This window comes from Nannobrachium achirus, assembly GCF_963921795.1.
Source record: "Nannobrachium achirus genome assembly, chromosome: 8".
Lineage (NCBI taxonomy): Eukaryota > Metazoa > Chordata > Actinopteri > Myctophiformes > Myctophidae > Nannobrachium > Nannobrachium achirus.
Window position 1 is genome coordinate 57,060,491 of NC_137817.1, and position 27,811 is coordinate 57,088,301.

At 41.5% G+C, this 27,811-nt stretch overlaps 1 protein-coding gene across 1 annotated transcript; it reads right to left on the minus strand.

Moving 5' to 3' along the window:
* Nucleotides 1-174: 174 nt before the first annotated feature.
* LOC308289352 (double-strand break repair protein MRE11-like) lies at nt 175-27,749 on the minus strand. The gene is made up of 20 exons (XM_080731041.1): nt 27,700-27,749; nt 26,954-27,016; nt 25,960-26,092; nt 24,972-25,132; nt 24,015-24,102; nt 22,866-23,007; nt 22,153-22,267; nt 20,766-20,951; nt 16,364-16,535; nt 15,129-15,209; nt 13,040-13,172; nt 11,509-11,612; nt 9,856-10,026; nt 9,693-9,752; nt 7,785-7,974; nt 5,984-6,061; nt 5,254-5,324; nt 4,851-4,912; nt 2,403-2,502; nt 175-573 (listed from the first exon to the last, which is right to left on the minus strand). The coding sequence occupies exons 2-20, from the start codon at nt 26,971-26,973 to the stop codon at nt 532-534; spliced, it is 2,109 nt and encodes a 702-aa protein (XP_080587167.1). The 5' UTR covers nt 26,974-27,016; nt 27,700-27,749; the 3' UTR covers nt 175-531.
* Nucleotides 27,750-27,811: the final 62 nt, after the last annotated feature.

Genomic DNA, 27,811 nt, shown 5'->3' on the forward strand with positions numbered 1-27,811 from the left:
TTTGTAAAATTGCTGTACAACAGAGATGGTGCCCCTGAGAGGAGAGGGTCAGAGAGACAAAGAGTCTGTTTAGTGAAAAAGAACCATTTATTGGTTCTTCATCAGAACATGAGGGTCTAAACACAGACCAATAACAAAACAACACTGGGTAGTGTTAAACAAAGCCTGCCAGGCACATAACGGGTCAGTTCTCAAGTTGGCCAGCAGGTGGTGACAGTGTGAGCGCTGCATGGGGAGGTTTTAGGTCAAAACGAGGATCAAAGGAGGCGCACAACCATTTTCCATTTAAAGGCAGGACGAGGTGCTGAACTTCAAACTAAAATAAAAATAAAAGCTCGCACACTGTTAGCTCTCCTTTCGCATATTCTATTTTTTGGTCCGCTCAGGTAGTACCAAAAATAAATATGCAAAAAGGGAGCTACAAGTGTGCTAAATAAAAAGAGAGCTACAAGTGTGCTAAATAAAAATAACCCAAACTAAAAAAAGTCCTTGGGAACCGCTGAGATTTCACATTAAAACGTGGTTGTGGTTTTATCTCCTCCCACGGTGTGTGGGACCTTTAAATGGATCGTCCTGAAAGAAAAAAACAGACAGAAAGAGAGAGAGAAAAAGAGTTACGAGAAAAAGTGGAAAAACTAGCTATATTACAGCAACATCTAGGGTCAGGACTTATACAGTTTTTTTTCTCTTTTCTAAATGTTTTTAATCTATACAGATAATACAGACCATAACATGATGGAAAAGGGAAGCAATAATAGGTAAATGATGGTCTGAAATTCTGAATCCAAACAGACATTCCTTAAAACACACTGACTGCCAGATTTTATTTGAAGTCTATCAAACTGGTGCCAGCCATTTTCAATATTTTTGAATTTCTTTGGGGCACCAAAAAATATGTTGTACTTTCACCTACATATATAAATATGTGCATGAGAATAAAGATCTCCTCCTCCTCTTTCCAACCAAGTAAGTTGTAAGTGTGTGTTATGCTCCAAAAGGTGTGTGTTATGCCTCAAAAGAGCATTCGCTAAATATGCCTTTTGACCAATGCATTTATGTGAATTTGCTTCTATCTAGATAATAATATGGCGCTGATCGCCATTTAACCACCAGAGGTCGTTGTGTCTGTGCCTATGAGAGTCATCCAGACCACTTATTCAGCCCTCGATCACCCCTCCCCCTCCCCTGGCTAGCTAACAGCAGAAATAGCCATTCATAGCAATTCTTCCCTAAGCAATCAGCGTCGGCGAACGTGCATGTGCGTGCAAGATCGCGCTACGAAGGTGCTACGCGTGTTCCGCGCGTTCCACACTCTTTACCCCGTCCATTTTAGACAAGCGGCTGAGGAGCTACAGGCCTGAACGTCTATACGAGAAATATATATATTTTTTGAGCGGTGGTCACAACGCTCCTATACGTGGCCGTGTGTGTGGGTCTGTCTGTTTGTCTGTCTGTCTGTTTGTATGTATGTCTCCGTGTCCGTAGCCTGGCCCTGCAGTAACCTTTTCTGACCACACATGTTAAGGGAGGGGCGCTGTTGCGCGCACACACACACACACACACACACACACACACACACACACACACACACACACACACACACACACACACACACACACACACACACACACACACACACACACACACAGCGAAAATGTATAGTTTGAGTTTTTTACAACCACATTAATATGTTTCCATATCAGTCAAAAACATAATACGGAACCACAGCAAGCATTCACGTTTCGCTTTACTTGGAAATAGCACATCGTTAAGACATTTTTCACTCGATATCTCACTAATCCTGGGCGATATGGAAAAATACAATATCACAATATTTTTTCCAAGCTGTATCACGATCTTATCACGATTCTTTTTCATGTTGGTTTTTATGGTTATTTTTCAAGTCACTTAACAGTACAACCACCTACAAGGTAACAAAAACCAGGAGTAACGGACCATTTAGACCAGTGGTCCTCAAAGTGGGGTCCAGGGACTCTCTGGGTTCCTTTTGGGAGGTCTAAATTGACCCTTACAAGTATGTAACTCTGACAGTGTATAAATGAAACCAAATGGACCCTTACGGGTCCATTTGGTTTCATTTGTACACTGTCAGAGTTAAGGGGAGACCTTAACATTTTAAAGTTTGAGAAACACTGATTTAGACCAAAATGCAGGTTTAAATTAATTCTGCAAAGAATCTCTGTATTAACAATTCAACCGGATTTTTTTATAAGGCTCCCTCATTGTATCACGATATATACAATATCTCTGAAAAGGCATATCGTGGAGACATTGTATCGTTTCAACGATATTTATCACCATATCGCCCACCCCTACCCCTACTATAACAAAAATGCAGAGGAAATGCAACGACAAAACCTAAATAAAGAGAAGCTACTCACATCATCCTCATCACTGTCATCAAATGCCACTCCTTTATAGGACTGGCTCTGGCTCTGGCTTCTGGCGGAGAATGAGGACGCACTGGAGCTCTGGGCCGTCCTGGGACCATAAGATCAGAGCGCACATTACATATAGGGTTCCCACACATTTTTACCAATTAATTTCCCAAACCTTTCCAGAATATTGAACCCAATTTCCAGGACTATATAACAATAATTCAGCTCAATAACAAGTCGCTTGCTCCTATGCGCAATGCCCAAAGACAGGTAGTGTATGCCAGTGGTTCTCTACCTTTTCTGGCCGTGACCCACAAAATAATCATATTTGAACTGGGGACTCGGGCACCCTGACAAGCACTAAGAGTAAAGGAATTTTGTATGATATGGTTTTATTGTGAAAATAGCCGATCTACATGCTCACAACGCCTCGCGTTGCGAGGCGTTGTGAGCATGTAGATCTGCTATTTTCACAATTTCTGTCTCTAATATTTGACAATTTGGCCAATGTTTAATTTGTCATTTCAGAGGTGTTAACAAAATCAATAACCAAAGACAATGCATAGCTATTTTTTCCAGGACCTTCCAGAACCCTTGATAAATTCCAAAACTTTTCTAGTACTGGAAAAATATTTTTCTAATTTCAAAATATTTCCAGGAATTTCATGACCGTGGGAACCCTGTACATAAGAGAGTAGGGAGGGGACTATAATCAAAATCACATCCATCCATTGTCCTGGGGTGGAACATTTGCCAAAAAATAGCAGATCTACAAGTGTGAGCTTGTAGATCGGCTATTTTTTGGCAAAGACATTTGAGAGTGAAAAAAAGACTATCAAGCAGGGCAGGAATTTCAGGGAGACCTTGAAGGCCATGGCCGTCGTTGCCCCTCAGTTTGGCCTTGTGCCCCTCAAAAAAAGTGGCCTTAATGCCCCAGCTGACTCTACCACTTTCTCCTCTGTCTCTTTCTTGTCAATATGTAGACACCAGTGTATTTTGTAGAGATTCTGAATTCTTAACTCCCCATCTTTGAACCAATGGAGTGTCTTGGTGCAGGGCTGAGCGTGGATCAGATTGTAACTACCACAATGTATGTATTTCACTTCAGATGGTCTACATATTACATTTAAAATCATCCTTAACCCTTAAACGCAATCATTAATGATGGCCTTCTTGCTCTGGCGTTTGGCCTTTGTGCCCTCAAATGGACAACATCAAAGGCCATGTGGCCTTACCCCTAAAATTATGAAATTCCAGGCCTGGTATCAAGTATGTATATATTATAAGTACCTTTTACCAATTATAGAGGGTTGGTAGTTTCTGAGTATTTTTGCTTTATTTAACAATGACAGTGAGATACTTGTTTGCACTAACTAGCATTGACTGCTATGGTCTCTTTTGCAAGACACTTTATGTATATATACTTATATATTATTCGCCCCCTCTATTGATGCACCTTCTCTTTATTGGTACTGTACTGCTCTTGTCTTTGTTTTTTTTTCCTCTTATCTATCTTTTCTTACGTCTCTGTAACTTTGTAAATAACTGTATACTGCTGTGCTTCTACTGGACAACTGAATTTCCCCCTTGGGATAATAAAGGTATCTATCTATCTATCTATCTATCTATCTATCTACCGGATATGCAGCTCGGCAAATAAAAGGTGAATTGATCCCAGTGCATGACGGAGGACGATATCACGATAAATTAAATATGATTATTGTGGGTGTTTTTTTTATCACGATAAACCATAATATCGCTTATCGTCCCATCGCTACAAGAGAGGCCAAGCAACTTCATACTTTATGTCTGACCAGGGGCGTCACAAGGGGTAGGAAAGTGGGACTGAGTGACTAGGCCCCAAGGTGGAGGGGCCCGCCGCCCTAGTAACTTTAGCTGTTGAAAAATAGCAGATATACAAGCTCACAGCGCGGCACCGAGTGCTGCGCTGCGAGCTTGTAGATCTGCTATTTTTGAAAAGTCGTGAACATTTTTGCAAATCTTTGAATATGTGTTTTTTAAGCGAACATTTGTAACTCAAATTTTGCTTCCGGGGGGGTCCCTGGAACTAAATATTTTGAGATGGGGGTCCGTGGCCAAATTCATATAATTTCGGGGGTCCTTCACATGATTTTAATTTGAGCATCACTGACATGGAAACATGGGTTTCTTGCACACATTTTCACAATTTTTCAAAAATAGCAGATATACAAGCTCACAGCGCGGCACCGAGTGCCGCGCTGTGAGCTTGTATATCTGCTATTTTTCAATAGTTAACATTCATGGGGGGCCCGCAGTGAATCCTTGTACCCAGGGCCCAGAGTTTGGTGTGACGCCCCTGTGTCAGACTCCCCAGTACATTCTCCAACAATCTGTTGCGACACCAAGGAGCAACTTCATGTGAATCACCATCAGATACGAGTAAAAAGAAAACAACAACAAAAAACATACCTGGGTCTGCCTCGGGTGGCTTTCATTACGGGAAAATCTTCATCAGAGTCATCAATGGTTAACTGTAAACCGGATAAAACAATGAATGAGACATGTCATGGGATATTAATAACATCTTGGAATAAATTCCTTACCACTCCCTGGGCTAAAAGCGGGCCGTTTTAGCCTCGAGGAGTTCTTTTCGTGCGAAACAAATGCTTGCAATGGATTCAGAATCATGCAAAACCCCTAGTTTGAAACCTCACATGCAGATGTATTATTGAGTGTTTTTTTCCTGCATAGTAAAGTTAATGGCACCCCGACTTTCAGCAGCTGTCACACTGTCTGTGTGTGTGTGTGTGTGTGTGTGTGTGTGTGTGTGTGTGTGTGTGTGTGTGTGTGTGTGTGTGTGTGTGTGTCTTACGTCGTCTGCATAGGAGGACTTGGGTGCAGTGGCCCGACTCCGAGACGGCCTTTGGGACGAAGCCTGGAATGCTGCCCAGCGAGAGAGAGCAACAGAGAAGAGGGAGAGATGGAAAATATAGCCATGATATGAAACAGAGCAGGAAATGTTGAGAGGAGGGGAAAGTCAAGAGTCAGGTGAAAACGTACTAAGATGTCCAAGGATTTAGAGTTGAAGCCTCTGGCTAGCACACACGCTGTGTGTGTGTGTGTGTGTGTGTGTGTGTGTGTGTGTGTGTGTGTGTGTGTGTGTGTGTGCACACACAGCTACCACAGCTACCTTCCATTAGGGCTGTCACAATTATATACATGACGATTATTAACTGTCACTCAAATAATTGCGATTAACAAACGATTTAATTGTGTTTTTGTCGTTGACAGTCACATTTCTGTTTGGCTTGTAGGCTTTGAAGTTGCACATGGCAGATATGACACATAACCTGTAAATACTTTATAATTTTAACTTTTAACATTGATAGTGGAAATAGCCGATCTACAAGCTCACAATGCGTCACGATGCGACACATTGTGAGCTTGTAGCTCTTCCCACTTTTTTGGAAAATTGTTTGAAAATATATGAACATTTTCCAACATGGAAACGATTATGACGATTATGACAAAACAATTGTGATTATGTCAAATAACTGCGATCAGACGATGGTGTAATAATCATCGTGACAGGTCGACTGTACCTTCCATGATGTTCCTGGTCTGTGTTGGGGGCCGGCCCCGACCCCTGCCGGCCGGCTTAGGTTCTGCATCAGCGGCACCTGGACGGGCAGAACCAGACAGTATGAACTAGGGGTGTAACTAGACGGTTGACCATACGATACATGGACGATATTGGTTCATTCATGGCAATACGATTCCATTCAATGATTTAAAATAGATATAGTAACTATTTAGCAAAGAAATTACATCTGTGTGAAACGTTTCAATAGTGCATGTTTTAAGGGAAAGAGTTAATATTATGGATATGAATAAATAAACACTGTGATTCTTCAGCAAATACATGGACATTATATTTCAACACATATGGACATGAACATGAACAAAGAGGTTTGGTGTAGGTCGAAAAGAGCAGACTAAGTACAGAGTGAAAGGTCAAGTTTACTACGTATCGACGATTGAAGTGGCTAAATGTCTGGAAAAACATTAACACGAATCCAACAATCCAACTGACGACAGTGCTGTCAAACAAGTCGATAAAAATCTGCATAATGCATTTATACAATATGTAGAGGGGGTCCCTGCTTCATCTCTCTCTCAAGTTGTCCTTGGCCTGAAAACATTGAAGACCCCTGTTTGATGTCCTTTGTCCTTCTCTCCTACCATTTCTGTCTCTCTCTACGCACTGTCGCTGTCAAGCAGAAAACGCCCCCAAAAAATAAAATCTAATTCAAATAAAAGGACAAGAAGAACGTACCTCTAGGGCTGTCACAATTATGACATTTTACATGACGATTACTTGTCACTCAAATAATTGCGATTAACGATTTAATTGTGTTTTCGTTGTTGACAATTACATTTCTGTTTGGCTTTTAGGCTTTTAACTCATTTAGTGCCACCCCTTTCACCACTAGAGGGCGCCCAGTGGCCAGAGAAAATCCCATAGAGATATGCTGGTATATGCAGAAGCCCTGCAGCCATGACTTGCCTGAACACTTTCCTTTGTGCATGACTGCATGTACAGGAAGAGGATGAAGTTAGCTTGAAGTTAGCTATTGGCTACCAAGCATTTTAGAAGCCTTATTTTCGTCAACTTAGCCATGATTAAACCTTGCACACCTCATGCATGGGAAAAAAACAGAGAAGAATGAGCTCTGAAAAATCCAATGCAATCCTGGATTGCATTGGAGTGGATTTGTGCAGTTTGTTCACAGCTTTCAAACAAAAAAATCCGATTGGAAATCCGTTCAGGCATTCTTGAGATAATCGCCCTTATGTTTTACATGTAATGTAACCAAAAATGGCTGCCCTGTATGTTAGATGGGGTTGTATGGGGGTGGAACATGCAAAATCGCGATTGAAATCATGTTCACCAGATTTGATGGGGTCCAAAAAAAAAAAAAAAAAATTCAAAAAAAAATTTTTCAAAAAAAAAAAAAAAATTTTTTTTTTTTTTTTATATCCCGAACTTGTTCGGGATAGGCACTCTGTGATACGATAATATATCCCGAACTAATTCGGGATAGGCACTCAATGAGTTAAGATGTACATGGTAGATATGACACATAACCTGAATATACAAAGAAATTACTGACATATTTGACAACTTTACACTTAAAAAAAAAAGAACATTGATAGTGGAAATAGCCGATGCGACGCGTTGTGAGCTTGTAGATCTGCTATTTTTACTATTTTTGATATATGAACATTTTTCAACATGGAAACGATTATGACAATTATGAAAAATAATGTCAAATGGTTATGTCAAATAATTGCGATTAGACGATTACCGATTATGTAATACTTTGTGACAGCCCTACGTACCTCTGCCCCTCCCAGCAGCTCTGCCCCTCCCTCCCCTAGGGGGCCTCCCTCTGCCTCGGGTGGGGGGCGGTGGTGGGGCCGCCGCCGAACCCTCATCAGAGTCCATGGCGATGTCCATCCCTCCTTCGTCCTCGTCCTCAGGATACTCCTCCCCCCGCTCCAGACGGACCGCCTTGGCTCTGCTCATAGCCTGAGACAGAGAGAGAGACAGATAGATATTCATGGTTTACATTTGTAGTCCTAAAGGGTATTCATGGGTTGCATTTGAAGTCCTAAAGGGTATTCATGGGTTGCATTTGTAGTCCTAAAGGGTATTCATGGGTTGCATTTGTAGTCCTAAAGGGCCATGTTAACTCCAGGGTTCCCACACATTTTTACCAATTAATTTCCAAAACTTTTCCAGAATATTTAACCCAATCTCCAGGACTATATAACAATAATTCAGCTCAATAACGAGTCGCTTACTCCTATGCACAATGCCCAAAGACAGGTAGTGTATGCCAGTGGTTCTCAACCTTTTCAGGCCGTGACAACCGAAATAATCATGTTTTAACTGGGGTCCCCGGCACCCTGACGAGCACTAGGAGTTGAGGAATTTTGTATAACACGGTTCTATTGTGAAAATATCAGATTTACATGCTCACAACGCCTCGCGTTGAGCATGTAGATCTGCTATTTTCACAATGTCTGCCTCTAATATTTGACAATTTGGCCCATGTTTAATTTGTCATTTCAGAGGTATTAACAAAATCAATAACCAAAGACAATGCATAGCTATTTCTTCCAGGACCTTCCAGGGCCCTTGATAAATTCCAAAACTTTTCCAGTACTGGAAAAATATTTTTCTAATCTCAAAATATTTCCAGGAATTTCATGACCGTGGGAACCCTGTAACTCATTTGCCGCGATCCCCAAGCAAACCGAAGATTTCCCGCTGTACCGCCCTGCCCGAGGAGCCCGAAGATTTAATTCGCCTTTAATCATTATGAAACAATTAAAAGTATGATCGCTGTTTTTCGCCGATTCTGACTCTTTAGGTCTGCCGCATTTCCGGTTTTGACCGGATCTAGGTTTCCGTATCCGGTCTGACCCTCCATTGGTTTACATTGTAACAGAAGAGGAAGCTACTCGGCGATGGTAAGCTCGTTTTTCAATCCAATTTTTGCATTTGGAAACTTTGACGCAGTCTTTACACGCCTGTATTATGATACCCGCACATATCGTGCGCTTTGTGCGCGGACGTGTCCACGCGTTACCATAGCGCACAGCTGGCTGTTTCCAATGTTTTTTTATGTAAGCCTGGCAATGGATATGTCTATTTCAATGGATTTCTTTTTTATTCGAAAGCTGTCATCAAGTCTACACGTCTACTAGATGAGTCGCGCACAGATTGTGCACGATGCGTGCGCGTGCCCACGTTAAAAGGTAAGGACAATTTGGCAGCTGCTTAGTTCAGCTATGTTTAAAATGGCAGCAAAAAAGTTAAGGACCAACACAGGTGTTTCAATTTGTCTGTTTGGCATAAAACTACGCCAGGGGTGTCCAAAGTGTGGCCCGGGGACCAAATGCGGCCAGAGGACAAATTTTATTATAAAGCAACGTCAAACAAGAATATTTTCCCAGAGTATAAAAAGATTCCTTGTTGCCTATTGTCTCATTCTGAAGCAGTCAAAGAAAGGCTTTTTTTTTTACCTTGCACGTCTGGTTACATTTGGTAATGTCAAATAAGGTTATTTGTGTTTTGTTCAGGGCAGACACCTCAGAAAAGACCATTGACATTAAATATTGATGATGATAGTTAAATAAAATTGTTTTAATGCGGTGCATATGTACAGTACAGTATGTGACTTTGTTATGGCAAATAGGAGACGATTGTACGGACTGTGCTTTAATGTGTTCATTAATCACCTCTTTGATTTCCTCCTCTTCCTCCGCTGTGTTCTTTTTGGCGTCTCTGAAAGTTTTGATCTGAATGAAAAGACGATTCACGTTAGTCTCTCAGCAGTGTTTGCCTAGCATGTAAAAACATTCTGCAACCCACCCTGTCCTCCCATCTCCTCTCCTCTCCTACCTCAGAGTCTATGTCTTGTTCAGAGACGACCCCTCTGGCCCGCAGGTGGCGCTGTGTCTTCTCCAGCTGGAAGGAGATGAGCTCCTCGATGGCGTCCTTCTCGTCCTTGTCCACGAACTCCTGGATGGCCTTCCCCATGCCCTGTTCTGTGAGCAGGGACAGCTGGCCCTTCTGGAGACATGCACATTAAGGATGCAGAGATTAATCGATACGGATCGTAATCACGATACAAACGTGAGCGATGCGAGTGCATCGGTTCATTCAGTGTGCATCGGTGCAATTGGAGCTGAAATTGCGACGCATCGTTCGCTGCATCTCTGCATTGGTAAACTCCACGGTCGCATTTTGATTGATTGTTTTATTAGACAAAAATGGAGAACAGTACAAGTATAGTCAATACAATTGAAATGTAGTACAGTACAAGTACAGTTAAACACCCTGCCTAAAAGGAACATCCCAAATAAGACCTTTTACAGTCTTTTTTACGTTGGAAGCCATCAGTATTTAATTCATGGACATAATAAATAGCAAGCAAAGAAAACATTCAATGAAATCGCAGTTTTAAAAACACTATGTACAGGATAGGGGAGACAAAGGGGGAGGGGTGCTCACTTCTCGCTTGTCTCTGGGAGAAGTGATAACTACCTCCTTCTCTGGCCTCCTGAAAGGTGAGTTTTCAGGGCAGTTTTGATGGAGGACAGCGAGCTACATGTTTTAAGGGAGGTGGTGAAGGAATTCCACACCTGGGTGGCAGTGTTGTAGAAGGAGAATTTACCCATATTTGTCTTATGGGTTTGTGCTATGCATCTGTTTTTTTCATGTTGTATTTCATACTATCCTATGTTTCCGAGGTGCCTTGAATTCATCTTCCAGACAGCGCAGTGAGTGAACGAACCAAAGTATGTGCACACAGACGAACTATGCAGCAGCAGCCCCTCGGGTTAAAAATGCAAGATTAGTACTTAGTTTTATAACATCCCTGTCCGGTGTCCGCTGATTGTATCGTCCGCTGATCGTATCGTCCGGGGCTTCAACGTATCGTTAATATATCGTATCGCTGGCAGTATCGAGATGCGTATCGAAACGAACCCTGGCTGGGTCACCCAAGTGAGAGGGGTTAGGGTTGCGAGACCCGAAACCCTGATGAGCTTGGGTACATCACTGATGATACGTCCCAGGTGCATCCAAGCGATGTTTTTTCGTTATACTGCTAATGATGATTTTATTTTTTTAACTTCCTACTACATGCTAGGTATGATCGCGGTCGCAAAATGCATATTTGACCCCCAGAACAATCCCATCTTTCAAACGTGGTGGCCATGTTTGTTTACATAAGGATAAAACATGATGGCTGCTATCTCATGAATGCCTGAACGGATTTCCAAGCAGACTTTTTTGTTTGAAAGCTGTGAACGGCACGCACACACATGGTGCATGATCCGTGCACTATCATGCACATTAAAAACAAAATGGTGGCAGGGAACCCTGTAAGTCGCTATTTTTTAATGACAGGGTTAAGTGTTAAAACCAGCACTCCCCAACTCAAACACTTGGACATAATAAAACTTGAGAATAATGTTTATCGTCGTTAAACACAATCAGATATCAATGTCAATGGAGGGTATTGTAACGTTAGATGCGTTGGTTTCATACCTTCTCAGCTGCCTCAAAATATTGTTGGACAAGGTCCTCCACTCGCAGACCCTCCACCGCGCTGTTTCTGAGGACCTGGCTGTAGTCAATGTCATCCCCCTCATCTAAACATATCATAAACAATGAAATACAAAGTTAGTCTCATCTGCATTACATAAACAATGCAATACAATGTTAGTCTCATCTGCAGTTAGGGCTGTCACAATTATGACATTTTACATGACTGTCACTCAAATAATTGCGATTAACGATTTAACTGTGTTTTTGATAATTACATTTCTTTTTGGCTTGTAGGCTTTGAAGTTGCACATGGCAGATATGACACATAACCTAAATATACAAAGAAATGACGGTTGCAGATCTGCAACTTTTGATGTTTTCGTGCGATACTGTAGTATGCTCAAGTGAGGCGTTCATTTATGGAAGGAAAAAAAAAACGTTAGAATATGGATATACATGTAGGTTTCTGCCATACAGTGACGATATACAATGAAATACAATGTCAGCCTCATCTACAGTAAATATACAGTGAATAACAATGTTAGCCTCATATACAGGGGGCGGCATAGCTCAGGGGTAGAGAAACCGTCATTAGAGCACGAAGGGTTCCCAGTTCGATCCCAGGCTCCCCCAGAGTTAGTGTCGAAGATTCCTTGAGCAAGACTCTGAACCCCTAGTTGCTCCCGGTGAGCAGGTTTGTGCCTTGCATGGTTTCCTCTGCCATCGGTGTATGAATGTGTGTGAACGGGTAATGCACAATCTATGTAAAGCGCTTTGGAATGAATAACAACGTTAGCCTCATGTACAGTACCGAAAAGCCGTATTTATACTTCATAATGCCGTTGTTGTGCGCGACGGTGTGAAACCGTTGTACGAGGGAGAGTAAGTTAGACTTTAACCCATTCAGAACGGGTACACATTTTGTGTTTCATTATTTTATGCTTTAACTATTGAAAAATAGCAGATCTACAAGCTCACAGCGCGGCACCGAGTGCCGCGCTGCGAGCTTGTAGATCTGCTATTTTTGAAAAATCTATTCTATAAGTGTCTTTTGAATCCTTCTAAGGTTTTTTGAAAACCCTATGTTTCTACAGTATATGTCAGCAATCTGGCCAGCCATCGTCAAAGAAAAGGTCCTTTTCACTTAAATGGAGCTCAGTTCGTCTGTTCTTGAGAGACCACTATGTCAGTGGTTCTCAAACCTTTTCATGTGAAGGACCCCCAAAATGATATTTATTTGGCCACGGACCCCCATTTAAAAATATCCAGTTCCAGGGACCACCCAGAAGCAACATTTGAGTTACAAACGTTCACTTTGAAAATACATATATTCAAAGATTTGCACACATTTTCACAACTTTTTCAAAAATAGCAGATCTACAAGCTCGCGCTGTGAGCTTGTATATCTGCTATTTATCAGTAGTTAAAGCAGTCAATAATCCTAGGCCTAAATGGGTTAACATACAGTGAATACATAAACCCTGCAAATACTGGCCAAATGCAAAAGGGGATTTATGATCAACATTCAGACCTTTGATGCCCCCCTCCTTTTTTTCACGCACTCTGAGGAAGGTGACCACATCTTTGGGGTTGGCCACGAGGTCCACAAACTTCTGGCTGAAACGAGATGTGTTGAAGGTCTCGAACCCTCCGCTGTAGTCCACCTGGGAACAAAGACGATTCAAATGTTTATTGTAGAGATATTTATCATGTCAATAAATCCAACCGCTAACATATTCTCTGACGATGCTACTGTATTATGTGCCAAATAATTGTACTGTGCTGCTAAACAAATCAATTAATACCAAACCCATAAAGTTCAATGCACAGCACTATATAGTGCTTTGCTGTTCTTGTCAAATATTAAAAACAGACGCTTTTCGCTTAATGTTTATCTATTTTTGACGAATCTTCGCTTATTTTGTTCGCTTGACAAGGCCCAACGGTGACGTCTTAAGAAAAGTTCTCCATTTGGCTATCCCTACTTCAACCCGTACAGTAACTCATGTACAGTACAAGAGAGCTAAAGTCCACTGACTTTGTTTGATGGGCTGTTAGATGGAGTAAAACATAAAACATGCGTGTAAACACTGTTTAACAAAAGTTCTTTGAACTGGACTTTGTTCCACTGTCAACCATCTCTGCCAAAGAGGAAGTGAACAAACTGTGTTATTGTCCCTTACGACATTGAATGAATTAATGAATGATTGAATGAATATTATTTGTGATGCTAATCCATGTATAAACAGTATGGAATTCAATTATTGCTGCATTTTCTTTCAAAATAACTTGGTTGAGGATGTCTGGATTTGGTACAGTACACACCTGTGATGTAAAGCACAGACGTAGAGGCAACTATAGCTCTGTGGTTTATTGATGTACACACAAGTTCAACACCATTAGACAGATATTAATTTGATGGTCGTCCCAAAAAGTCCCTAATAATATGGGGTCGTGGTATAAAAGAGTTTGAGAACCCCTGGAGTAGACTAACCAGAACTAATCAGATCAGAGCACTGAGCAGTAAATAATAATATAATAAAATAAATCACACCCAGTGTGAAGTGAGCGGTGCTATGTATGAGTTAATTTCATTAAGCCTCCCGATAATAACACTGTACTTGCATGATTCATTCTGATTATTAGACAGACCCAATAGTCTGGAATAGTCTGGAAAATATGCCAAACTGTATACACATGTACATTTGAGGATGGTCTTTTGCACTCTCTTTTTTCATCTTTCTACGTATTATTATTACCCCTTTTAGATTATTATTATTATTATTATTAGATGTGCTTTGCTGTTATTTTGATATACCACTGCATTGTATGAAGGATGCCAAACAAAAACAAATGTTACTCTTATGTATCTGTACCTGTACAAAATACGTAACAATAAAGCACAACCTTGAAACAAACGTTTTCCATATTCTTCATACTTATCCAAAACTGGAAAGTACTCAAAATCTAATTCCATGCCGCGTAGGAGCCCTTACCCTATATTAGAATGGTCTAATCAGACCACATCATCACACTCATGTCACTATGTACGATTGAGATTTCCCAATGCAAATATGGAATGTGTTGTCTAACCTCAATGTGTCGTCATGGCATCAGGCACAAACACATCGGTCAGGCCCCTTTAGTGTTATCATTTAATTATATAGATCAGAGGTCTTCAAAGTGTTCAGGCCAAGGAGCCCATAGTTGAGAGAGAGATGAAGCAGGGACCCCCACAACCCTTTCAGAGATTCCATATAGTTTCATCATTTGACAGCACAATCATCAGTGTACTGTATTTTGGATTCATATCAATGTGTGTTTTCAGATATTTAACCACTTGAACCGTCAATACTTAAAAAGGTCTGCCCTCTACACCAAACCTCTTTGCCAAAAATAGCCGATCTACAAGCTCACGACGCCTCACGCGTTGTAGATCTGCTATTTTTGTCTAAAGTTCTCCTAATATGGACACTAGGGTTCAAGTGGTTAATATAAAAAAGGAGAAAAAAAAAGTTTCTATCACACAAATATTTGGAGGACCCCCTGTAGTAACTGTGAGGACCCCTTAGGGGTCCCGGACCCCCTGTTGAAGACACCTGATATAGATTAACTCTTACTCTGAGACGAATCAGAGGTTTCTCTGGAGTGAGAGGACTGCCCAGTCGGTCTCTTTCAGCTTCCTCTAGCATCTCCATCACCTGTGAGACAACAACAATGGTGCTTGAACGGATGGTATGTGTGAACAAAGGAATTTCACTCTTTTATATGCACCAGTAGACAAACGGGTCTGAGGCCTTAAAGGGATATTACACTTTCAAAGTCATTTTATCGTCTAATCAGGCTTTTATGAACACCCTGAACAGTTTTTAATTTGCTTGATTCAATATTTAGATATTTGATGTAAATGTTACCAGGCCCGACATGCCCAGGCCCTCTCCACATACACACCCATTGTAACTTCAAACTCCATTTTAACCGTGATAAATTCATTAAAAACAACCATTATTTTTTCTGGTGACTCAAACTACCCTCCTAATACGTGAGCAGGCCGTGTTTTTTCGATAACTTTTTTCATTTATTTTTAATAATCCATTTTTGTATTAAATATTTTTCATTTTCCCAAATAATTATTAAAAATTAATGAAAAAAGTTAAAAAGGAGGGTAGTATGAGTCACCAGAAAAAACAACGGGTGTTTTTAATGAATCTATCATGGTTAAAATGGAGTTTGAAGTTACAATGGGTGTGTATGTGGAGAGGGCCTGGGCGTGTCGGGCCTGGTAACATTTACATCAAATATCTAAATATTGAATCAAGCAAATTAAAAAATGTTCAGGGTGTTCATAAAAGCCTGATTAGACGATAAAATGACTTTGAAAGTGTAATATCCCTTTAAGCTAGATGCAGAATAGAACCAAATTTAATGTCGTCAACATTTTGAATTCAAATCTTTGCTTCTGGGGGTCCCTGGAACAAAATATTTTGAGATGGGGGTCCGTGGCCAAATACATGTATCATTTTGGGGGTCTTTACCACTGATATTGGCCGATTCAACCCACAAACTTTGTCATGTCAAGGACCCCCAAAATGATATGTATTTGAACGCGGACCCCCATCTCAAAATATCTTGTTCCAGGGACCCCCAGAAGCAAAGATTTGAGTTAAGCCCTGAGCTAGATGCAGAAAATCTATTCTGCATCTAGTTTAGGGCCTCAGACCCGTTGGCAAAGACGAGCACACAGTACACAAGACGTAACAAAAAAGAAAATGTTCTTTCTCTTTGTGTGTGTGTGTGTGTGTGTGTGTGTGTGTGTGTGTGTGTGTGTGTGTGTGTGTGTGTGTGTGTGTTTCACCTTGGCTTGGCAGAAGTCGGCCACTTTCTTAGAGACCAGGGGCATCTCAGGAGTGAAGAGGTCCTGGTGGTCGGCCAACACCGCGTCCTGGAAGTAGAACTGACGCACCGTCTTCAGAGGGATCTTCTGCAGGTTCATCTTACGACCCTTCACCCTCAGCAGCCCTATGTGTCTGGATTGGGGGGTGGGCGATATGGAAAAATACAATATCACAATATGTTTACAAGTTGTATCCAGGGTAGGCTTGTCACGATACTGGATTTCTAACTTCGATACGATATTTTAAACATGTCGATACTCGATACCATTTTCGATACCACGCAACCACGGCGATTTTAGTGCAAAAATGTTTATTTTTATTTAAATAAAAATACAGAACTTCTTGAGGTAGATGGTAGTGCACTTTAAAATAACTAGGAATAAGCCAAAGTAGGAAGGATACACATAAAAGTAACGTTGGTGTAAACCAATGAGAGAGGTAAAAACTGAGTATCGATATTATCAATACTATGGAAAGGTCATATTGAAAATACTATATTCAAATACTATATATATTGGGAGGTCTAAATTGACCCTTACAAGAATGTAACTCTGACAGTGTACAAATGAATTTGGTTTCGGGGGGGCCTTGACATTTTAAAGTTTGAGAACCACCGATTTAGACCAAAATGCAGGATTAAATGAATTATGCAATGAATCTCTGTATTAACAATTCAACAAGGCTCAGAAAATGCATATCGTGGAGTCTCAACGATATTTATCACCATATCAACCTCCCAAAGTCTGGATCAGCACAACATACGTACACGTAATACATGTCCCACCCTGACCAGAACATAACAACATACTGCCTGTTATACATGTCATGAACAGGGACAGTATACACAACCTGTTTTTTACATATACAATAGCAAAAATATCCCATCTAAAAGCTCAGAATGCATCACATGTTGTGTGACACCATTGCATGACTAAGTATGAAATAATATTAATTGGTTAATCACACTAATTTGAGTTGATTAATAGTTATTATACAAATAAATACAATTGTGTGGACTGATACATGCTGACTGATATGGAATCGAGAAGATTAAAAAAAGATAATCGATAGATTAAATAATTGATAGTTGCAAAACCACATTCACACAACAAAATATGTTCCAACCCAGAACATACACACAACATTGACGCTCTTAAAAAGGAAAACCCATTTGCCCATTTTCAGCCATACTTCTCATTCATTTCCAATGTTTGTATCTGTATCTCTGTAGCAACCTAATGTAATACTGCCACCCAGTGACGAGTCAGTAGAACTACAGGCAGTGCTTCACCTGTATGTAGCTGGGGAACGCTGACGAAACCATACAATTGATATACTTGGAACCTTCAACCAAAAATAATCTATAACAAAGATGCTGCAGAAGCATTACAAGCTGCGACAATGTTATGGAATGGTAAATGGTCTCCTAAATCAGTGGTCCTCAACTTGTGGGTCGGGGTCCCCAAATTATTTTGGGGGGGTCCCCAGATGATTAACTTAATGTGCAACATTGTTTTCGCTCTCAACAGTAAACAAACCAACATAAAGTTTTAGTGTATGGAGAGTATCTTCACATTTCAGAAGTTACAATTTATACCTCTAAAATGACAAATTAAACATTGGCCAAATTGTCAAATATTAGAGACAGAAATTGTGAAAATAGCAGATCTACATGCTCACAACAAGGCGTTGTGAGCAACTGAGCATGTAGATCTGCTATTTTCACAATAGAACCGTGATATACAAAATGTAAGTGCTCGTCAGGGTGGGGGGACCCCATTTCAAATATGAATATTTTGGGGGTCGCTGCCTGACAATGTTGAGAACCACTGTCCTAAATGACAGCAGGCGTCATTCGCCAACTCGGCTATCTACCTTTATCTTCCCCTGAAGATATATAGGCTTGTAAACAATGCCTCCAATTTTTACTTGGGTGACTATGACGCGAAAGAATTGGTCATACTGTAATCTCTGTTCACGTTCATTTGTCCCATTGGAGTGCATAGAATGAATCAGGACCTGTCACACAGGGGGGTGGGGTAGTGGTGAAACCCATGTGACACAGATACAGGGAGTTGCACTTACTGTAAGTGCACCGTGGCTTGCGCTCCAATTTCTTTCCCCCTGCCGGACTTTGCACCGCGGGTGTGCTTTGCACCTACAGTAAGTACAGTATCTCACACAAGTGGACACTTAACTGAAGCTGAAGAGAATCCCCAAATGCATTCCGGTAAACGTGGGCTACATCTTGAAACAAATTTGAATCTTGAAAGGACGAGAACTACTGATTTAAGGCATTTGTAGAATGGACCTCAGGTCTTAATGGGTCACTGTACAGCAGGGGTAGGCAACCTTAGGCACGGGTGCCAACATTGGCACAGGGGAGGGTGATCACTGGCACACTGGCAGGGTGATCACTGGCACACTGGCAGAAGTGTGAGAGAGAGAGGATCTATATTTTAAATTAAAATCACATTTTTAAACAATCTCAATTTAATTAAGTCACCTAATTTGCAGCAAATTACATCCTGCACACAATTCTACCGTACACTTATTAAAATGCAGAACTTTGACTGGAGAGGGAGGGAGTCGGGGAGATAGATGGGTTATTAGACTCATAGCACATTATAACAATGTCCTGACAATCAAAATATGTCCGAATTTTGATGGGGTGTCTTCATTACAGTGTATGTTGACATGGCACACTGACTATCTAGAAAATAAAATCATGGCACTTCATTTCAAAAAGGTTGATGACCCTTGCTGTTAGGGCTGACCCAAAAAATTCGAATATTCGAAGCTTCGTTCGAAGGCACGGTATTCGAATTTGAAAAATAAATTCGAATAATCGGCCGCGGCCGTTTGTCCTTTGGGGGGGGCCGCGTGCCTTAGCTTGCATGCGCCTCGCTCCACTCTAGCATGATAGCGTCACCCCCTTCTCACACACGTGTTAAAGAAAAAAGAAAAAAGACAGCGCGCTGTCACATATACACCGACATCCGTTTGGCACCGAAATGTGTAACACCAATGTCTGAGTAACATCATCACCCAATGCAACTATGCGATGCAGTCACATTTCGTTACCAAACCATTGTCGGTGTAACATCCATGCACACTTCCACACGCTGACAGACACACAACTCAACGCATGGAAACAAATAGCGACAATTGGATTTTACAAATCGGACCCCGTCAGCGTCGATCCCGTTTTAAAGAGGACAAAAGAGCTTAAAAACAACTTGCTATAGGGTTACATTGTCGTGGTGTTGATGATTACAAGTTTATATCGGATCTGCAAGCTCACTAGTCGCGCCCGCATAGAGAACTACGTTGTCTGAGCCTGACCGTCAGCTTTCGGCTGATGAGTGGAACGCTAAATCAGACACACTGCAGTGCAATTATTTACTATAAAATATACTATTACATTTGCGTGTACAGTACACCTTGGGACTTGGGAGTTAATCTGTTTGTTATATAGGGCTCTTGAGTCGCGCTGCTGCTGTTTGCTGTTGCAGCCACGGTGTGTTACATTACAGACGTGATGTGATTATGTCAATCCTACTGTAGTGCAAAAACACTTTTCTTTAATATAGAAAACATTCGTATCTTCTTCCTCCTCGTTGTATTGTCGTACTATTTAATGAAAATAAGGAGCTTTATTACGAGGAAAAAACTGGTGTGTTTTCCCTTTTAAAATTGTGTAAATCGCGCATTTTTAAACACATTTCCTTAACGGTTATCACTTATGTAACCGATAAACTTTTGCTTCCCCCCCCCCCCCCCCCCCGTCGCCGTCATCGAAGCTTCGAAGTTCGAAAGAAAGCTTCGAAGGAGCTTCGATTATGAAAAAAGTATTCGAAGGTCAGCCCTACTTGCTGTACAGCAGTGGTTCTCAACCTTTTCAGGCATATTTTAACTGGGGACCCCCCCCCCCCCCCACCCTGACGAGCACTAAGAGGTGAGGCATTACATTTTGTATAACACGGTTCTATTGTGAAAATAGCAGATCTACATGCTCACAACCGTTGTGAGCATGTAGATCTGCTATTTTCACAATTTCAGCCTCTAATAATTGACAGTTTGGCCAGTGTTTAATTTGTCATTTTAGAGATATTTAAAAAGTCCTCAAATTGTCACTTTAGAAATGTACAGATACCCTCCATAAACTTAAACTTGATGTTGGTTTGTTTAATGTTGAATGAGAAAACAATGTCGCACATTGAGTTAATCATCTGGGGACCCCCCAAAATAATTTGGGGACCCCCCTGGGGGGACCCACATGTGTACAGTGGCTCTTGATGCAAATCAAATTGTGTGTGTGTGTGTGTGTGTGTGTGTGTGTGTGTGTGTGTGTACACATACTTCTGTGCAGCCTCTCCAGGGGACAGGGACGTGGCCACGGAGCTGCCAGGCTGCGTGACGTAGAAAAGCTTCTGTTCGTTCCGGGTGGGGTTGATCAGACACTCGTGTTCGTGACCCCACACCACCAGGTCCAGGAAGTCGTCCAGGAAGTGCTCCGGGATGTAGTTAGTGGGACCGTGTTTGGCTCTACAAGAAGACACACAGAATGTCAAAACGTATACTTATTTTTATTTTGTCTTGGAATCTGAAGGTTCCAGGTTCGATTCCCGGCTCCGTGTTGAAGTGTCCTTGACACTGAACCCATAGTCTCACGTAGCCAGACAACTATTCCAGTTCCACAATCTCCGAATGCTATAAAGTCTGGAACGACAGCTCCCAAACAGCGAGTATCGGAAATAGTCACTGCTGCACAGAACTGTGGTCCCATTGGAAACGTAACAGAAACACACGCCCCAAAAAAATACATAATGCTTCCATTAGGACTTTTCATCGCTACTGCACCAAGGGAGCGGGTGCATCACATCTGCTTTATCCCATACTCATCATAAGACTTCCGTCGCCCCAGACTGTGTGAAGGGAGCATTTGCAAATCGCGGGAGTCAACAGTCTGGCTATGCGAGACTACTGAACCCCTAACTGCTTCCGATGAGCAGGTGGTTGGTGGTGCCAGGTGCCTTGAATGGTTTCCTCTGCCACGCTTTGGAGAAAAGTGCTATATAAATGCAGTGCATTTACCATTAAATCCTTAGTCCATCCTTATTCAAACTGACGTTTGAATATAATATAAGATAATGTTGATTCTATCAGCAAACGGATACTTTCAGTACCTTATTTATTTATTATTATTATAATTTGTATTTCTTTATTTACCTGTTTATTTTATACAGGGACAAAGCACACTAAGTGTCCTTACAGTAAATGTGGCAGTAATAGCAAACTGGCTAGTTATTGAAAAAGACAAATACTTCTGATATACAGTAGTACAGTAGGGCATTCACCAAATATTAGAATATTCGAATATTCGAATATCAAAGTCACTATTCGACGTTGTTCACCAAAGTCAAATATTGGCTTATTTTAATTTTTAAAGAGGAATTGTAGGTATTACAGATTTAATATGACTCGGTTCCACAGATAAATATTGTGAAAATAGCAGATCTACATGCTCACAACGCCTCGCAACGCGAGGCGTTGTGAGCATGTAGATCGGCTATTTTCACAAGGTTTGCCTCTTGCTTACTTAATATTTGATAGTTTGGCCAGTCCTGTCGAATATTCGACTATTCGAATACTTGAGGTAGAATAATTCGAATACTCAAAATCACTATTCGTGAATGCCCTACAGTACAGTACACATGAACGCACGCACGCATGCGCCCAAACACACCTGTTCTGGTGGATGGTGAAGAGATTAAACCATTGGTCCTGGTCTTCTTTGGGTCGAAGCATGGTTACCTGGTGGTTGACAAACATTCTGTAGAGGCGCTCATCAGGGATGGAGCCTAGCCACCATCACACACAAGACGCACGCGCGCGCGCACGCACACACACGCACACGCACACGCACACACACACACACACACACACACACACACACACCTTAGTCCAAAGTTATGCTTTAGGAATTTTAGCAGGGCACCACACTAGGGATGGGACGATATGATTTCGATTATTGTGACCAAAGAAATTGTGATTTACGATATTATCTCGATAATAAAAATATCCCCAACATCCATTATCCTGGGGCGGAACATTTGCCAAAAAATGGCCGATCTACAAGCTCACAGCGCGTATTTTTTGGCAAAGAGATTTGGTAGAGAGTGAAAAAAAGACTATCAAGTACATTATTTCCATTTTACTAATTATAGAGGGTTTAAATCAGGGATGCCCAAAAGGTAGATCGTGATCTACCAGTAGATCACAAAGGCTGTGCAGGTAGACCACATGACATGCTCCTAAAAAACTATATTAAAAAGATTAATTGACATCAAGAAGGGCCTGTGCATGACGGAGGACGATATCACGATAAATTAAATCTCCATTCTCCACGATACGATTTATCACAATAAAATATAATGGCGCTCTCCTCCAGACACCTACCGATCCCATACAAGGCCAGCTTGGTGCTGCCTTTCTGCATGAGGATGGGACTGATCTCGATCTTCTCCACTGAGTGGTTGCGTCCAAAGTGGTTGAGGAGGCCGCATGAGCTGAGCACGTCCAGTGCACACAGACCTTCAGACTGGAGCACAGAAAACACACAACATGAGTTTAACACCTGCCCTCGCTGCAGGTGCAGCCAATAGCAGTAGTTTTCAGTGGTGTTTAGGGACCGGAAGTTCCAACATGGTGGATTTGAATTTGCGGAAAAGCTGGCTTCAGTAGAAACCAATGGGGCACGTGACATGTTCCCTTCGTCCATATATTTTACAGTCTATGGTCTAACCTGACTTTTTGTAGTCTCACGTGGCCAGACTGTTGCCTCCTACAATTTGCAAATGCTCTCGTCATTCAGTCTGGGGAACGGAAGCTCTAATCATGAGTTGGTGATAAAGCAGATGTGAAGCCTCTTCTCCACTTCTGTTTCGTTTTTACAGTCGTGCACATTTATCCAAATATAAATCAAAACCATCTAAGCATATATATAATATAGCTTGCTGCTTAGCAGAAATAATATGTGAACAGAACTGCCAGCTTCCGTTACTCGGATTTTGGGAGATGTAGTTCCGAACTCTAATATAGCGGGAGTCTTCAACGTTTTCAGGCCATGGACCCCTTAGTTGAGAGAGAGATGAAGCAGGGACCCCCACAACCTTTTCATGGATTCCATATGGTTTCATTGTTTGACAGCACAATCATCAGTGTATTTTGGATTCATGTCAATTTGTGTTTTCAGATAATTAACCACTTGAACTGTCATTACTTTATTAACTTTATTAACTTAGTCTGCAATTTTTTCCCCTCAACACCAAACACCACCCTCAACACCAAACACAAGATCACAACACCTCGCACTGCGAGGCGTTGTGAGCTTGTAGATCGGCTATTTTCGGCTAAAGTTTACAGAATATGAACGCTAGGATTCAAGTGATTAATATAAAAAAGGATAAAAAATAACTTTTCTATCACACAAAGATTTGGAGGACCCCCTGTAGTAACTCTGAGGACCCCCTAGGGGCCCCAGACCCCCTGCTGAAGACCCTTGCTATATAGCATTGGGAGACTGTGGCTACACGAGCAGAAACTCACCCCAGATGGGTCGTCATGGTTTCCATGGACACTGAACACGGGGATGGAGATGTTAAGGTTTTCATCCTGGTAGTTCACCCAGGGGAACCTGCACAAGAACACAACATCAGGATATCGTGTAGATCATACAATGTCTCCACGATATTCCTTTTCAGAGATATTGTATATATCGTGATACAATGAGGGAGCCTTATAAAAAATATAAGAATTGTTACAGAGATTCATGGCAGAATTCATTTACACCTACATATTGGTCTAAATCAGTAGTTGCGACCGTCAAGTCGCAGTTACTATCAAAACCACCACCGGCTGTCTGTCAGTCAGTCTGTCTGCTCTGTCAGTCAGTCCGTCACGTCACACTTTTCCCCTACTCATATCTCCGCCACAGTTGCCCCGATCCATGCCAAACTTTGCACACACTCCCTGGCTGCCAAACCACAACCTCCACCCCTCATTGCTCACATGGCCTTCTTCTATCGCCAACATTAGGCTCATTCTTGCAAGACACATTTTTGGACACTACTCCTACAGATTTTGCCCTAAAAATCACACAAAGCGGTACACAGTATCTCTACAGTCATGTCACCAAAATGCATCTGTACCATCTAGCGCCATCATCTGGACGATTTTTTTAAAACACATTTTTGGACACTGCTCCTACAGGTTTGCCCTACAATCACGCACAGTTTCTCTACAGTCATGTCATCAACATGGATCTGTCCCATTTCACATATTCCCTCCTCCCTCCTCATTGGCTACCATTGCCCTCTAAAGTTTGTGTATGCGACCTGACGGTCGCTTATCTCCCCGATTAGGGAGTCTTACTGGTAATTAATGGTCGGAATAAGATTCGGGTTGGACAGAAATTTGTCAGTAACGTTCGGGCTTCGGGCTGAAAGAAAAATCAGCCTGTTCTCAGCTCTAATGCACACACAAGAGGAAGCAGCCGGGACTAACTTGCTGGAGTGGAAGTTGACAGCCTGGTCGCTGATGATGTTGAAGCGGATGGGAGAGTCCCCCATGCAGTACTTTCTGAACGCAGAGATGCAGGTGTTGAGGCAGCGCCGCGACGGCTTGTTGTCATGGAAGAGATCTCCTCCCAGTAGGATGAAATCCACCTGCAGACAGAAGAATAGGCCGGTCACAATTATTACATAATAATCGTCTAATCGCAATTATTTGAGACAATCGCAATAATTTTGCATAATCGTCATAATCGTTTCCATGTTGACAATTTTGAAATAGTAGATCTACAAGCTTACAACGAGTCACTTTCGTGGCGCGTTGTAGGCTTGTAGATCAGCTATTTCCACTATTTTCAAGAAATGTTTTTAAAGTGTAAAATGATTGTCAGTAATCTGCCTTCGGAAAACAAGTAAGTGTTGGTCAAATAGAATCCATTTTCTGATACTGCATCTTCTATTTCTCGCTTCAAATATTTTTAAAAACATTCTTGGTGAGACGTAGGAGGGGCCCGGACAGGAGTAAATCCACAGAGCCTAGTCCTTCCAAGCGCCAGACTTCCTTTCCTAGTCTTGGCAGAGTAGTTCTGGAGTGGTGGAGTGAATGGTCCTGTCTTTCCCTAAAGGGACTGATCGTGGGTAGCTACTGGGACATAAGTCGGGACTTGATCAACACCGGCTGGGTCACCCAGGTGAGGGGTATGATGTTGCGAGACCCGAAACCCAGATGAGCTTGGGCTACTATCACTGAGGATACGTCCCAGGTGCATCCATGCAATGTTTTTTCGTTATTGAGAGCAACGTTTAGTTGGATACGGCACAAAATTCACGCAGTGCAACCTGAGTGCAGCAGGTGCTCTGAGCCTTTGATTAGGCATCGGTCTGTATAGGCCGGAGCGGTCCGTTTAAGAAATAACAGACTGCTGATTTCAGCGATTGACCAATCAGAATCAAGAATTCAACCAAGCCGTGTAATAAAGTACCTCATTTTTTTGTGCACATTGTAGGATCTCATCCATAGTGACGAAACTGTCATTGCCACGGATGGCATCCTTCTCCAGGAAACCAAGATGGATGTCTGTGGCGATCAGGATCTTGAAGGTATCCTCATCATCTCTGTTAACGTGGAAAGAAAAACGCTCAGTTAAGACATTTAACCAAACGGTTGACTACTGAAGTTGGAACCTTAGCCGCATCATCAAAACCGTTTTTTTGCTATCTAACAACGTCAAACTCTCCAATATTGCGGCTCTATGGAAAGCTTGAATTTTTTATATGCAAAGTGTTTGTTTCAGAAAAATCCACCGTAGACATGTTATGAGCTACTTTAGTTTCTGCCAATAAATTCGAGCAGCCATGGTTTTTTTTTCTAAGAGTTGAACTTAGTGTTAACTTAGTGTTGAACTCTTCAATAGCGCAATGTCCCGCTGCCTCCTGCATTATGTGACATTTAGAACCAGGTGGTACACACAGGACCGCTGAGTGATTTCCCACGAGCACTTCTAAACTCCAACACTCCCAAAAATAATCACTTGAGCGGAATTTATTGACAGAAAGTAGCTAATTTACTAGATTGAATGGATCTGATGGGAAATCAAGTATCAGTGACGGTAATTCAAATGTCACATTTCATTGGAGATAATCAAAAGTTATACATTCACGTACAGTATTTTGAACCTTAGCTTTCACCTATTAGTGTATCATTCTTATGTATGTATTCATAATCATTATTACTCTGTCTAGTGTCTACTAACTGATTTAAATCTTTATTACATTTCTATACTTTTATATGTATTAATCTATTAGTTGTATCCCTCTTCTGTTACTGTACCTCCACCAGATCACATTTTTCTTGCTACACTGGACAGTGATGATGACACCTCAGTCATTTCCCTTTCGAGATCAACGACAGGTCTATCTTTCTCATTTAAAACAAATATAAGACTTTTCATTAAAATGAATCAAAAGCAAACTCACAAGCCGGCTTCTGAGGACATGTTGAATGGGACAGAGAGACAGCTGTACACCCCTGGAAATCACCTGCAAAGATTAATGTCATTATAAACAATGAAGGAAAGCCACACCATACATGTATAACATTAGTTGGGTAAAAGTAGTCAAGTAAAGGTACAAAATATAACACTGGTGGGTCTCAAACTACGTAAACATGTCATTGTCAATAAGTCATGAGTGACTCATGCAATTTCAATTCTAAGGAGCTTTATTGGCATGATAAAACCAAAGCAAGTGTCAAAATATAATAAAAAAACAGTTGAAAATGGGGAACATAATATACAGTTGGAGCCTTGGAAGGGGTACAGCAGTGTGTAAACAGAGCTACTGTATGTCGGAGTGTGTCATTTTATATATACAGGGTATAAAGCTTTTGGAACAATAGCAGCATTGTTTTTTTCTCTCTCTCTCAATACAATTTAAATAGTATATTAAGAACCACTACTCAGATTTAAAATGCATTCAAAGGTAGCAGCTCTGTTATGCCAATCAATGGTTTGTGGGGCATGCACAACAGACAACAACTACTGGTGCACGTTAGCTTGCTGTCAAGCTAAAGACAAGCATGCACGTTTTAAGAGAGCCCATACTGTGAGCTGACATTATAGTAGCTACATTAAGCTATTATCTTCAATTTAGCCCAAAAGAAAACAGATATTTGCATCACTGTTGGAGCTTATAGACGATATGAAATAGAGAAATCACCCTACCCTCGTTTCCCTAGTCGACACAGAGCTGCTCAGTGCTCACTCACTCCTCCGGATCCTCCCACAAACACACGCAGTGAAAGTTACCCGCGAGTCTCTGGGCGCCCCGCCCCCT

Excerpts from the sequence above, each read along its gene's own strand:
- LOC308289352 (XM_080731041.1), bottom strand. The coding sequence starts at position 26,973 with ATGTCCTCAGAAGCCGGCTT. Across the intron at positions 9,753-9,855 it reads AACAAGACATAGACTCTGAG|ATCAAAACTTTCAGAGACGC; the intron begins GTAGGAGAGGAG and ends CTTTTCATTCAG. Across the intron at positions 2,503-4,850 it reads GCCACCCGAGGCAGACCCAG|GACGGCCCAGAGCTCCAGTG; the intron begins GTATGTTTTTTG and ends TTATGGTCCCAG.